The 14,911-nt window shown below is 37.2% G+C and overlaps 1 protein-coding gene across 1 annotated transcript in view; it reads right to left on the minus strand.

The window, feature by feature from the left end:
* The window catches only part of LOC147006132 (complement factor H-like), a 54,299-nt gene extending 39,600 nt beyond the window's left edge, over positions 1-14,699 (minus strand). Inside the window, exon 1 of the mRNA XM_085834646.1 lies at positions 14,627-14,699. Coding sequence (XP_085690772.1) covers positions 14,627-14,699 — 73 coding nt within the window. The remainder of the gene's footprint in view (positions 1-14,626) is intronic.
* Between the last annotated feature and the right edge of the window lie 212 nt (positions 14,700-14,911).

Genomic DNA, 14,911 nt, shown 5'->3' on the forward strand with positions numbered 1-14,911 from the left:
GGTTTGAATATGCTTGGCCCAGGAAGTGGTATTTTTAGGAGGTGTATCCTTGTTGGAATAGGTGTGGCCTTGTTGGAGGAAATGTGTGACTGTTAGGGTGGGCTTTGCCTGTCTTTACCTTAGTGCCTTTGAAACAAGAAGTAGAATTCTTAGCACCTTCTCCAACACCATGCTTGCCTGGCTGCTGCCAAGCTTTCCCCTTTGATTATAATAGAAGCAACCTCTGAGCCTATAAGCCAGCCCCAATTAAATGTTTTCTCTTATTAGAGTTTCCTTGGTCATGATGTCTCCTCACAGCAACCAACACCCTAAGATTTACCTACTTAAATCAAGTGTGTCTCCTGATTTTTATGCCATTTAACATTTATTTTGAATCAGCCTCAATTGTGTTCCTTCAAAATTTTTCTCTTCATCACACTCTGCCTGTCATATTTTCATAAGACCTTTGTAGTTTTTGTTTTTCTATTTAGGTCTTCTTAATACAGCTTAACTCAGTACCTTTTTCAGCTAAAGCTATAAGATACCAAACAACAATATGGCCAAGTATTTAAGAGGAGAAGCAACAGTATGGCAAGAACTTTGTAAAACTGATTAGAGAACAAAACTACTTTTCCCCTTGTATATAAATTCCCAAATGTACAGTTTTCTTATTTCAAACGTTTTGTAGAAACATTTGGAATGGAGTACATGAAGCTTAGTTTCTTTACATTGTAAATCAATTTTACAAAATGTAATCGCTACAGGAAACAGATACATCAAAATAAGTTGTTCAGGACATTGTTTTAATTTTCCATTGTTCCTGCCTATCATTAGAGAGGGGCTATTATTATATTTTAGAAATCCAAAAGTTCTGAGAAGTTGTTTTAGATCCCTTGTGTCTAGATATGATCAGCCTCAAGAAAGTTTACTTATTTTCATATTTTCTTATTTTAATTTTTGTGTCTTATGGAGTCCAAGATACTTGTAAAGTCAGCTGCAACAAATTCTATATTCAGCAATATAGTGTCAAAGAGATTAAGGTGCTTTGGTTTAAAGATAATTGTACATCAACACAGGTAAACTCTTTCTGCTCCAGGAAAACAAAGTAGAGTGATGCAGTACTTTTTTTTTTCCTTTTTAATTAGAAACTACTGTTCATCAAGGAGTACATATATTTGTTCAGTAAAATGAAGCCCATTGTTAGAGATTTGCAAGCTTACATGAGTTAAGATGCAGATCTCTTATTTTCATCATCAAACTTTTATTTAATATCCCTTGAGAATGCCTTCTGTCACCTCTCTCTCTGAGGAAAACGATCTCCAAGAACAAAATACTAAACTTTTAATATTTGACTTGTAGTTGTGTTTGTGAATTGTTCAAAAGGAAATTTCAATGGAGAGTCTTTTTCTCCTCCTGCCTTTTTTCTTCCCTCCCTCTATTCTCTCTTTCCCCTCTCTCCTAGTGTTCAAAATAAGCAATCCTAGGTAGCATTTACAGAAGCCCATTTAGGGAACTAAATATATTTCTCATTTGAAAACAGATATATGCTAAGGAAGAGTTTTTATTTAGTTTACAGTAATTCCAGCTTCAGGTGAATTCAATCCAAAAGAGATTTTACTCTGCTATGTTATTTGGTGTGACATGAATGATGTATTGAATCCCACTGTTTCCAATGGAAAGCTGGATTCAACTAAAGGTGGAATGATTGTTTAAAAGTTCCTCTTAAGAACAAGGCTTGATACAATATAATTATATAATGGGTTATAGTTTGATCTTTTAGTGGATAAATGATCTATTTTGAGGCCACCTGGAGTTAATTCTATGCAGAGTATTAATGCCAGAGGACTACTGAGATACAGTTTCTCTGATGAGGATTTATAAACACCATGAAAACAGATCGTTGGACTCAATGCAATGAGCTAAGCATGGATTTGTGATGAGTTCTTTCTTTTCCATTTAGTGTTCTACTTCTTAAATAATGGAGATAGAAAATAAGAATAATGTTGACCTTGGGTCCAAACTCTGTAAACAGTCCCACAGTCCCCAGAGGACTCTCCACCACCCAGGTGACCTAGCAGGCCCGGGATTTTAGGATCACTGGTGAGTGGAACACAACATCTGTTCCAAAAGAACCGGGGGTTCCTGGAGGCAGCTTGAGCACAGACATAGAACCCTGCCCAAGCAGTGGTTCATGTTTATTCTGGTCTGCTATGGTCTACCTTGTTTTCAAAATCAGCAGACAACCCCAATATCCCTAGAGGAGGTACCACTTCCAGGCACTCTGACAAGCCAAGGATGTTAGGACCCCAGTATCCCAGGAGCTTGGGCACACCAGGATCTCAGTGTCTCTGAGGAATCTTGACTACCAAGAACTCTTACACATCCAGAATCTAAGCATCACAGGGTCCCAGAATCACAGGATCACAAAGAAAGCTGGACTCTGAGAGTTCTGACACAACTGGTATTACAAACAACTGGTATTACAAAAAGGACAGGTTCCAATCAGATATATTGAGCACAGGGTGTACTTGAGATAATCAGATGAAGGGAGGCAAGGGTGAGAACAGAAGCAAGAGAAATCAAGGTTACTTGGCAACATCAGAACCTAAGTCTCCCACCATAGCTAGTCCTGGATACACTATCACATCAGAAAAGCATGATATGGTTCTAAAGTCACTTCTCATAATGATGATGAAGGACTATAAGAAGGACATAAATAACTCCTTTAAAAAATACAGGAGAACACATCCAAATAGATGAAATAATTGAATAAAACCACCCAGGATCTAAAAATGGAAGTAGAATCAATAAAGAAATCACTAAGGGAGACTTCTCTGGAAATAGAAAACCCAGTAAAGAAGTCAGGAGACATTGATGCAAGCATAACGAACAGAATACAAGAGATAGATTAGAGAATCTCAGGTGCAGAAGATTCCATAGAAAACATTGACACAACAGTGAAAAAAATGCAAAATGCAAAAAGATCCTAACCCAAATCATCTAGGAAATCCAGGATACAATGAGAAGACCAAACCTAAGGATAATAGGCATAGACAATAAGGAAGATTTCCAACTTAAAGGGATAGTAAATATCTTCAAGAAAATTATAGCACAAGACTTCCCCAACCTAAAGAAAGAGATTCCCATGAACATACAAGAATTCTACAGAACTCCAAATAGTTTGGTCCAGATAAGAAATTTCTCCTGTCATATAATAATCAAAACAAAAATGCATAAAACAAAAAAAGAATAATAAAAGCAGTAAGGGGAAAAGGTCAAGTAACATATAAAGGCAGACCTATCAGAATTACACCTGACTTCTCCCCAGAGACTATCAAAGCCAGAAGATCCTGAGCAGATGTTATACAAAACCTAGAGAACACAAATGCCAGCCCAGGCTACTATACCCAGAAAAAACTCTCAATTTTCATGGATGGAGAAACCAAGTTATTCCATGACAAAACCAAATTTAAACAATATCTTTCCACAAATTCAACCCTTCAAAGGATAATAAGGGAAACTCCAACAAAAGTAGGGAAACTATGCTCTAGAAAAAGCCTATAATAAGATAGCCACATGAACAAAATTCCAATTCTAACAACAATAATAACAGTAAGGAGTAATGATTTTTCCTTAATATCTCTTAATATCATTGGACTCAATTCCCCAATAAAAAGACATAGACTAACAGACTGGATATATAAACAAGACCCAACATTTTGCTGCATACAGGAAACCCACCTCAGTGACAAAGGCAGACACTACCTCAGAGTAACAGGCTGGAAAAAGATTTTCAAAGCAAGAAACAAGCTGGAATAGCCATTCTAATACTGAATAAAATCGACTTTCAACCTAAAGTTATCAAAAAGATAAGGAGAGACACTTCATACTCATCAAAGGTAAAAATTTCCAAGATGAACTCTCAATCAATATGTGACTAATATCCACTCATCTGTGAGTGCATGTCATTGGCACTATTGATGGGTTCCTAGGCATACTTCTCCATCCCACTGAGTTGATAGATCATCTTTCCTAAAACAATAAATACTTTGAAACAGGGAAATAACTGTATTGCATTTCCATACATTATTTATAACAAAAATAAAAATTGGTAGCAGTTGTCATTCTATAGGGTGTTATTGTGTAATTGTGAGTTTATTACAGGTTTTGTGTAGCTTCAGGCTTTGTGAACAGATGTGTGCTTAGCTTACAAGATTTATTCATCCCATAGTTAAGTAACACCCTGTACAGTAAGTTATACTTTGTTACTGATCATTAGGGAGGCCATTTTGGGGGGGGAGGGGTTCGAGACAGGGTTTCTCTGTGTGTTAGTTAGGGTTTCTATTCCTGCACAAACATCATGACCAAGAAGCAAGTTGGGGAGGAAAGGGTTTATTCGGCTTACACTTCCATACTGCTGTTCATCACCAAAGGAAGTCAGGATTGGAACTCAAGCAGGTCAGAAAGCAGGAGCTGATGCAGAAGCCATGAAGGGATGTTCTTTACTGGCTTGCCTCTCCTGGCTTGCTCAGCCTACTCTCTTATAGAACCCAAGACTACCAGCCCAGGGATGGTCCCACCCACAGGGGCCTTTCCCCGTTGATCACTAATTGAGAAAATGCCTTACAGTTGGATCTCATGGAGGCATTTCCTCAACTGAAGCTCCTTTCTCTGTGATAACTCAGCTGTGTCAAGTTGACACAAAAATAGCCAGTACAATTGACCCCTTGTCAACTTGACACAGAAACACGTCACTAGTAAGCCTCAACCCTTACATTCTTATTCATCCCCAAGATCTAAATAACTTTAAAAGTCCCACAGTCTTTACATATTCTTAAAATTTGAATCTCTTAAAATATCCATCTCTTTTAAAATCCAAAGTCTTTTTACAATTAAAAGTCTCTTAACTGTGGGCTCCACTAAAACAGTTTCTTCCTTCAAGAGGGAAAATATCAGGGCACAGTCACAATCAAAGCAAAAATCATTCTCCGACCGTCCAACGTCTGGGTTCCAACTCACGATCTTCTGGGCTCCTCCAAGGGCTTGGGTCACTTCTCCAGCCATGCCCTTTGTAGCACATACGTTGTCCTCTGGGCTCCAGATGCCTGTACTCCACTGCTGCTGCTGCTCTTGGTGGTCATCTCATGGTACTGGCATCTCCAAAACACTGCATGACCCCTTCAGTCCTGGGCCTTCAATTACAACTGGGGCTGCACCTTCACCAATGGCCTTCCATGGCCTCTCACAGTGCCGAGCCTCAGCTGCTCTGCATGACCCCTTCATGCCTTCAAAACCAGTACCACCTGGGTGACCCTTACACATTACCAAGTCCCACTGCAGAAGGAGTACAACCTTGCCTATCTCTGGAACACAGCCTCTTTGTGCTTTCAGAAAACACTTCCCGGAAGATGTCACCTCAACGATGCTGGTCTCTTCTTAATCACCGCTAATTTCTTAGCTCCAGCTAACCAGCATCAATAGTCCCAGTAATGCAAAGTTTTTGCTTTAGTAGTTCTGGTATCTTGTTAATCACATCTGATTCTTCAGCCCCAGCTAACCAGAACTACAAAATCTTCACAATCAAAACAGCAATGGCCCTGAAAAGAGTCTTTAATTTTCCCTCTGAAATTTCACAAATCAGACCTCCATCTTCTGCACTGTTCTCAACATTATCTTCCAAGCTCCTACACAACATATGACAGAGCTCTTAACAACGAATGGATCTTCAAGCCCAAAGTTCCAAAGTCCTTCCACAGTCCTCCCCAAAACATGGTCAGGTTGTCACAGGAATACCCCACTCTGCTGGTACCAATTTCTGTGTTAGTTAGGGTTTCTATTCCTGCACAAACATCATGACCAAGAAGCAAGTTGGGGAGGAAAGGGTTTATTCGGCTTACACTTCCATGCTGCTGTACATCACCAAAGGAAGTCAGGACTGGAACTCAGACAGGTCAGGGAGCAGGAGCTGATACAGAGGCCATGGAGGGATGTTCTTTACTGGCTTGCCTCCCCTGGCTTGCTCAGCCTACTCTCTTATAGAACCCAAGACTACCAGCCCAGGGATGGTCCCACCCACAGGGGCCTTTCCCCGTTGATCACTAATTGAGAAAATGCCTTACAGTTGGATCTCATGGAGGCATTTCCTCAACTGAAGCTCCTTTCTCTGTGATAACTCAGTTGTGTCAAGTTGACACAAAAATAGCCAGTACACTCTGCATAGTCCTGGTTGTCCTGGAACTCACTTTGTAGACCAGACTGGCCACGAACTCAGAAATCCACCTGCCTCTGCCTCCCAAGTGCTAGGATTAAAGGCATGTGCCACCATGCACGGCATGGGGGTCTATTTTTATACAGCCTAGGTCAGTGAATATGAGAATATTATTTGAGATCAAGAGGAATTAGACCATATGCAGTGTGGGGATTGAGAAAAACCTGACAGGCATATCAAGTATTATTCCTTGTGGAAACCCACTAATGCTAACATCCCAGGTTAGCCTCTCATAGTAGAGACACATACACAGGCTGAGGTGGTAGTCATGGCCAGGGAAGCATATTTAAGGACAGTGAGGAGAAACCAACTACAACAGTGGCTTCCAACCTGTGGGTCACAACCTTGTTGGTAAAATACTATCTCCAAAATTATTAACATTCAAATTCATAACAGTAGCAAAATTACAGTTATAAAGTAGCAATGAAATAATTTTATGGTTGTTGGCCACCAAAATGTAAGGAAATATATTAAACTGTCACAGCATTAGGAAGGTTGAGAAACACTAAACTGTAAGGTCTTTATAAACTATAGATGAGTTCATGTTGCAAAACATGCCTTTAATTTCATTATCTGGGGGACAGAGGGAGGTAGAGAGCTCAGTAATTTTAGGGAAACATTATCTACATAATAAGTTCCATAACAGCTAGTGCTACAGGGTGAGATCCTGTCTCAACAAAAACAAGACAAAACAAGACAAAACAAAACACCTTATCCAATCCTTTGAACTTCTTTACTGATTCTTGCTGCTAACACATAGGTTACCCCTGTCATAGAAGCAGGTGAGATGAATAAGATCTTCATTTCCCCCTCTGTTCTTCCAGATACTACTCCAAAGTCTCATCAGCAGCTTTGCACCACAATGCTTGTGGCAGCATCCATCCACTGTGCTTCTGGTTGATCTCAGAGATCTTCCCCCTCCTAAACTTCCTCCCTCCACTCATTCTTTTATTCTACAACACAATTCAGCAGGCATTTCATGTTAACCCACAATTCACACTTATCTGATAAATAGGTAAACTGAACATAGATTGTCACCTTTTCTTTTTCTCCAGATCTAATCCACTGATTTCATCACTGCTTCTAAAGCAGTTCATTTGGGGTAATATCACTTTACTCGCTGCACCTATTCTGAGACTAAATAAATACACCCTGCTGGAAAATACCATGTTGTTTCCTCTTGTTCCCTCCCCCAAGACACGTAGTGTGTTCCCATTCATAGCTGTCATCTCCATAAACCTAAAAACACATTATATATGTAACCTCCAGTGGCACTTCTTATAATCTCCATAGAAAAGTTCCTCCCAGGCAACATACATTCACACTATTCTAAAATCCAGAGAGGAAACAGAAACCAACGAACAAAGACAAAACAAAATAAAAACTACAACCAACAAAGACCAAAGCAAAGACAAAAACAGAAGTTAGCACATAACCCCATAATCTTTGAAATCCCAAAACATAGGTGACACTATAAAATAAATAAATAAAAACAAAAATCAATAACAGCCAGGATACTATATCTCACTAGACCCCAGCAACCCTACCACAACAGAACCTCGTTATTCTAACATAGGTTAAAAGTAAGAAAAGACTGGGGTGGGGTGGGGGATGGAGTAGGGAGTTTCTGGGGGAAGGGGAAGCCAGAAAGGGGATAACATTTGAAATAAAGAAAATATCCAAGAAAAATTAAAAAGAAAAAGATAGCCTATGAATACAAGCAAATGAAAATGTTAAAAAAAAAACTATACAAACTAGATAAATGTCTTATTTAAGGAAATGGAGAAATCCAGGAAAAGACAAAAATAATAAGTGAGAGAAAAAAAATGAACAAAACTCTTCAAGACCTAAAAATAGAAGTAAAATCAATAAAGAAAAGCAAAACTGAGGGAATCATGTAATGGAAAGAAATATGCAATTTGAACATGAATTCCTGAGGCATGTTTCACTAACAAAACCTAAAAGATGGATGGGAGAATTTCAGATGTTGTAGACACGATAGAAGAAATGGATACATCAGACAAGGAAAATTTCCTCACACAAATCTCAGCGAATATCTGGGACATTATGAAAAGACCATATCTAAAAGTAAAAGGAACAGAGGAAGGTGAATAGATTTCAGAGGTACAGAAATTATTTTGATCAACATAGAAGAAAATTATCTTAACCTAAAGAAGGACGTGACTGTAAAAGTAAAAGAACCACACAGAAAATCAGAAAATTGTACAAGGAAAGAAACTCCTCTTGGCACATAATAGTCAAAACACTAAGCATACAATGAAAGAATATTAAAAGCTGCAAATGAAAAAGAGCTAGTAACATATAATGTCAGCCCTATTACAATTATACCTAACTTCTTGATGGAGATGGAGACTCTTAAGGCTAGAAGGGCCTGTACAATTGCTGCAGAATCTATGAGACTACAGATGCCCTACTATACCCAACAACATCTTCAAGCATCATAGATAGAAAAAATAAGACATTCTATGATACAACAAACTTGAGCAGTATCTGTCTGCAATGACATTCAATTAGAAGGTACAAGAAGGAAAACACAACCTAAAGATGTTACCTACAACCATGAAATAATAGAATTATTAGTACATAGTCTAGAAACTGATTCCTGTGAGGAGAGTTGAGCGCTTGTGAGAAAAAAAATCATTTTATGAACTCATTTCTGCAAAACATAGACTTGTTCGAATGTGTTTCTGTGTTCTTCCACAAAGGAACAAGTCTACTTTGTACTACTCATTACAGCTTGTGCTTTTACTTAATTAATTATTTCAATTATTCTTAATATGCCTCTGGGGCCACATAGTTTGTGAGGTCCAACTCGACATTGAAATTTCCTAAAGCTTGATTTATGCAAACATTACTCATATGACCTTTATTAACCCTTAGAGTTTAAATTATTACAATTCTGAATAAAGATCCAATTGCATGATTCTTTATTCTGCCTCATTTATACATTGAGTTCTTCCAGGTTCTAGTACATTTAACAATATTACATGGATAAATAATCTCAGCAAGCAAACACACACACACACACATATGTATAAATATATATAAAATACTACTAGTACTAAGATAATCTTTCAGTTCTTAACATCTATACCACAAATGATGCAAGGGCACCCACATTTGTAAAGGAAACAGTACTAATGCTTAAATAAAGTAGACTCATTCACACTGATACTGGGAGACTTCAGTACCTCATTTTCACTAGTGGACCGGTTATCCAGACAAATGCTAAGTAAAGAATTAATAGAATTAACAGATGGTATGACTCAAAGGAACTGAACAGTTATCTATAGACATTTCACCCAAACACAAAAGAATATACTTCTCAGTATCTCACAGAATTCCTTCAGAAATTGATCATATACTTAGTAACAAAACAAGTCTTAACAGAAGAGAATTGAAATAATATCCTGCATTCTATGAGAGCACCATTAATTACAGCTGATATCAACAACAGAAATAACAGAAAGCTTATAAACTCATAGACACAGAACAACTCTCTCCTGAGGGAAAAAGATTTCAAGGTAGAAATTATGGAAGCATTTAAAGATTTTCTAGAATAAAATGAAAATAAAACACAATGAAAGTGTGCTTAGATGCAAGTTAATAGCATGGCATGCCTACTTAAAAAATAAAACACCTGGAGAAATATCATACTAGAAACATAACAACACACCTGAAAACTCTAGATCAAAAAGAAGAAATCACAACAAAAGGAAACAATTGGCACAAAATAATAGTATTTACAATAGCATCACACAATGTAAACTCTCTTGAGATAATTCTACTGAAGCAATTGAAAGGTTTATATGATAAAATATTTAAGTCTTTCAAGAAAAATAATGAATCAGACATCAGAAGCCTGGTTAAAAACTTCCATGATCATGGAGAGGTAGTATTGGCATACATCCTATCAAAGGTAATATACAGATTCAATGCAATCACCATATAAATTCTAACAATTTTTTTCATAGACACTGGAAGTTAAATATGTATTCACTCATATTATGTATTCACTCATATGTGGAGATTAGTCATTTAGTAAATGATTATCAAGCTATCATCCATTGGCCCATGGGAATTAAGTATAAAAAAAAGGACTAGGGGACACATGAGTCTCCTTTGGAGAGGAAATAAAATAGGTTTTCTAGGTGAATTTTTGTGGCAGAGCCAATGAGAACAGGAGGAGCTAAGGAGAGAGTGCAGAAAGAGACAACTAGGATTGAGGATCATTTGAGGGGGAGTATGAAAATTTATTGCAGGTAATATTCCTAAATATATATGAAGGTGTTCCTAATGAAATCTCCAAAAAATATATAACATTGAGTTCCAACTGGCCATCTTTGATCAACACATCAAACTTCCAGCCCTGGTATTGGTTTACATGTGATTGAGTTATTGGGCAAATGGGGGTCAAAGAAATCCCTTAAAAACCCAGTCTATTGACAAGGCAATAGGTTCTTTTCCCCAAGCTACCAAGTTCACATTTGTGAAGATAACACCAACACAACTTACTGAACAGGGAAAGAATAAGCTGGTGGATACCTAAAAAGTTTCATCTCTGTGTTCTAGGGACATGAGTAGAGAAAAATACTCTGTAAGCTACCAAAAGAATAATATATTCACCAACCCAGTCCCCAAACCTTTAATCTACAATGCTGTCCCTCTTGTCAAATATGACAGGGCAATGGTAGCACTGGGCTTATTGGTCTAACCAATCAAATATCTGATTTGACTTATGGCCAACACCATAAGATGAAACTCATACTCAATATTGCTTGGGTGACAGAATCAGAGCCTACAGTCCAAAGAGCTAGTGTAAAAACAAGTAATACTTGACTTGAAAAAAGAAATAAAATTATTCCTAATTATATTTGGCTATACAGGTCGATCAGCACTTTCTTCAGTGATGACCAGTCACGACCAGTGATGACCTCCTACAACAGGTAGGAACCATTAGACATATCCACAGCTACATATTTGATACACACACACACACACACACACATACACACACACACACACACACACACACACACACACACACACACACACACGGGCAAGTAGAAAGGTTGGGGTAGAAAAGAGAGACCTTGGAACACTGGTCTCCCAACAAGATCTATCCATCAAACCCTTTCCCTCAAAATTCAGGAAAACTTCCACAAATAGCAAGAACATAAAGAGTCCCAGGGGATGCAAGATTCCAGGGAAATAAAAAAAGGCCCTCCAAGTCAACTGAGTAAATCTCATATGAACTCCTGTAGATTGAAGCATCATGCATACATAGGCCCTGAATGGGTCGGTCCCACATCGTCTGTGTATAGTTTAGTGTTTATATGGGATTCTGAAGTATGTGAAAGAATGGTTTTCTGATTCTTGTGCATTCTTTTGGGTTCATTTCATTCCATAGTTCTCTCTTTTCCAAATTCAATGCAATAGTTTATGTACTATTGTATTATATTTTATTTATTTTTGTTTCCTTGTTATGTTTTAGAAGCCGACTCTTGACAGAAAACAGATAGATCTAGAGAGGAGAGAGGGAGCAACTGGGAGGCATAAAGGAAGAGGAAACTTGTAATCATGATATATTGTAAGAGATAATCTCTTTTCTACAAAAGGACACATATGGTATGCATTCACTGATAAGTGGATATTAGTTCAAAAGCTCTGAATACCCGAGATACAATTTAAAAACCACATGAAGCTCAACAAGGAAGAATACCAAAGTGTGGGTGCTTTGGTTCTTCTTAGAAGGGAGAACAAAATATTCACAGGAGCAAAGAAGGAGACAAAGTGTGGATCAAAGACTGAAGGAAAGACCACCGGAGACTGCCTCACTGGGGGATACAACCCATATACAGTCACCAAACACAGACACTATTGTGGATGCCAAGAAGTGCATGCTGACAGGAGCCTGATATAGCTGTCTCCTGAGAGGCTAAGCCTGACATATACAGTGATGGATGCTTACAGCCAACCATTGAACTGATCATGGGGCTGATCAGACATATATGTAGCAGAGGATAGACTTGTTGGGCATCAATAGAATAAGAGGATCTTGGTCCTATGGAAGCTTGATGCCTCAGCTTAACGGAATGCGAGGGCAGTCAGGGAAGTGTAGGTTGGTAGGTGGGTGGGGGCACACACCCATAGAAGCAGGAGGAGGGTAGATGGGATAGGGAAGTTCTGGGGGGAAATTGGGGAGGGGATAACATTTGAAATATAAATAAATAAAATATCCCATAATAAAGGAAATGAAAAGAAACTCTTTTCTATAAAAGAGAAAAAAAGAATAAAGATTGTTTTACAATCACAAGATCATAGAGATGATAGATGATAGATAAATGTATAGATAGACAGATAGGTAGATAGTTGATAGATAGATAGATAGATAGATAGATAGATAGATAGATGATAGGAAGACAAAAATAATATCATCAAATTGGCTACTGATAATAACTTGAAGAAATAAATGAAGCAAGCTATTTTATGTTATCTAACTAAAGTTTCAAGGGTAGAACTGTGTCCCAATGCATGAAGCTTCCACAAAAAAGGAAAAAAGTAACAGAAAGGTAATGTCATTAGCACTGATGTCAGATAACCCCCAGAGGAAGCAGGGTCAGGCGTCTAGCCCGAGTTCTCCATCTGGATTCCCAGGAAGAGTAGATATAAACACCTGAAATATCAGACAGCCTATTTATCTACAGGAGGTGAGGGTGAGAAACACAACTGGAAACTTTTGCTTATTGTTTCAACTTTTCTAGTCAGTTCCTGCTGGAAACTGAGAGCACCTGGTTTGATTATGTGATCTCTATGGTTGCTCTCTGTTCTATTACTTAGAAGTATCATGCAGGAAGAATTTCAGAAGGGGAAGCTCAGATGGCTGCGATAATTTAGCTGCCATAATTAGCTACCCTAGAAGATCAGTGTTGGAGTTCATAGTTCCTGAAATAATGTTCTCCATCTGTTTGTCTGTCTATCATTGTTCAGTCTGTCCTTTGTCACCTATGTTTCTATCTCTTTCTCATTACTTGTTCTTTCGCTATTCTTACTGTATACTTTGTGAACTCACTCATTCAAAAGGAAAAGTGTGACTACTATTCTCCACACTGTACAGAATATCAGTCATACAGTATTTACAGATCATATGGAATGGACTAAGCAGGTTTTATTTAGGGATAGATATATATATGTATGTAGGTATAGATATATTTATGCAATAATAATTTGGGAAAAAGGAAAATCTGAGTCAGAGAAGAAGGAGGGGAGTAGGGACAGTTGAGAAGAAATAAGAAGAGAAATATAATTATACAAAAATATCAAAATTATAAAAGTATAAAATAAATGAAAGCAATTTTTTGTCATTTCACAGGTGGACTTTTCTCTCATTGAATGAATGCTTTCCTGTGACAACAATTCAAAGTGAATTCAAATTTATAGCATAAAAAATGAACTTAAATCTCTGAAATGATTCAAAATGAGAAAGGGGGGATCTTAAAACAAATGTAATGTGAGGATTGAAGAGTTCCATAAATTACCCCTCATTATGTGGACACATTAGCAAACAACAAATAGGAAAATAAATACTCCATGAAACCAGATTCAGGAACAGTGACTAAATTCCAGAATCCTACTCCATCTTTAAAGCATTATTTGCTAATCCACTAGGATGTAGTGTCTTTATGAATCACTCAGGGTGGTTGTTAAATTCTCTTCAGACACACTGTTAATACAGTGGTAACATGGTCTCCCACTTTCTACATACATCGGAGATATCAGGTAAGAAATTGTTAACATTGTGGTGGCTCACTTACAAAATAACATAATTCTTTTTTATCTTCTTAAAGACATGTTCATTTGCTGCAATATATTTAGTTTGAAATAGGAAAAGTTACTCATTTTAATGACTATGAAATTAAAATGTATCCAATTTGTAGAGATGAAATCAATCCCAAATCAACCAGAATATATTTAGACTCTGTCAGGTTCAATGGCTATATTTCTTTCAGTTGAATTTCATTTTGAAAATGAATCTTGTTACATGTACTATTTACACATTTACAAGATGAATTTATTTTTACCCTCCAAATTGTAATTTAGAGGATATTCACACTTCTCAAATTAGAGAACTGACAAAATACCTTTATTCAATTTTTCTCTTATTACTTATCAGAAAATATTTCCAAAAATAGATTTTTACTATCAATAAGTTGTCTGTTTTACTTAAAATAGTTTATAATTTAGTTTTTATTAATATTGTTTTATCAAGTTAAAATAAAATTAAAATGTTATCATGTACATACAGGAGTTAAAAATATTTTACTAGAAATTGCATGTTTCAAATCTGCTTCCACTTACCTTCCCCTTTAGCAGTAGAAAGCCATGCAGTTAGGAGGATGTTGGATAAGAGCAACATGCTACAGAACCCCATGTCCTCAAGCTTAAAGTTCCAGATGTGGTGGTCCTTCTGGGAACCCCGTCATTAAAAATGCTGTGTATGACAATGGACTTCATTGTATTACTAGTACTCAGTTTGGTAAATAGCAAACTTCAAAAGGGAGGGGCAAAACAAACAATGTTCCATCAATTATTTCTCAATAATAAGTTAATCATTTTACATTTATGGAGCAATGTAATATCATT

The sequence above is a fragment of the Mus caroli genome, unplaced genomic scaffold (genome assembly GCF_978045245.1).
Source record: "Mus caroli unplaced genomic scaffold, Mus_caroli_1 scaffold_1, whole genome shotgun sequence".
Taxonomy (NCBI): domain Eukaryota; kingdom Metazoa; phylum Chordata; class Mammalia; order Rodentia; family Muridae; genus Mus; species Mus caroli.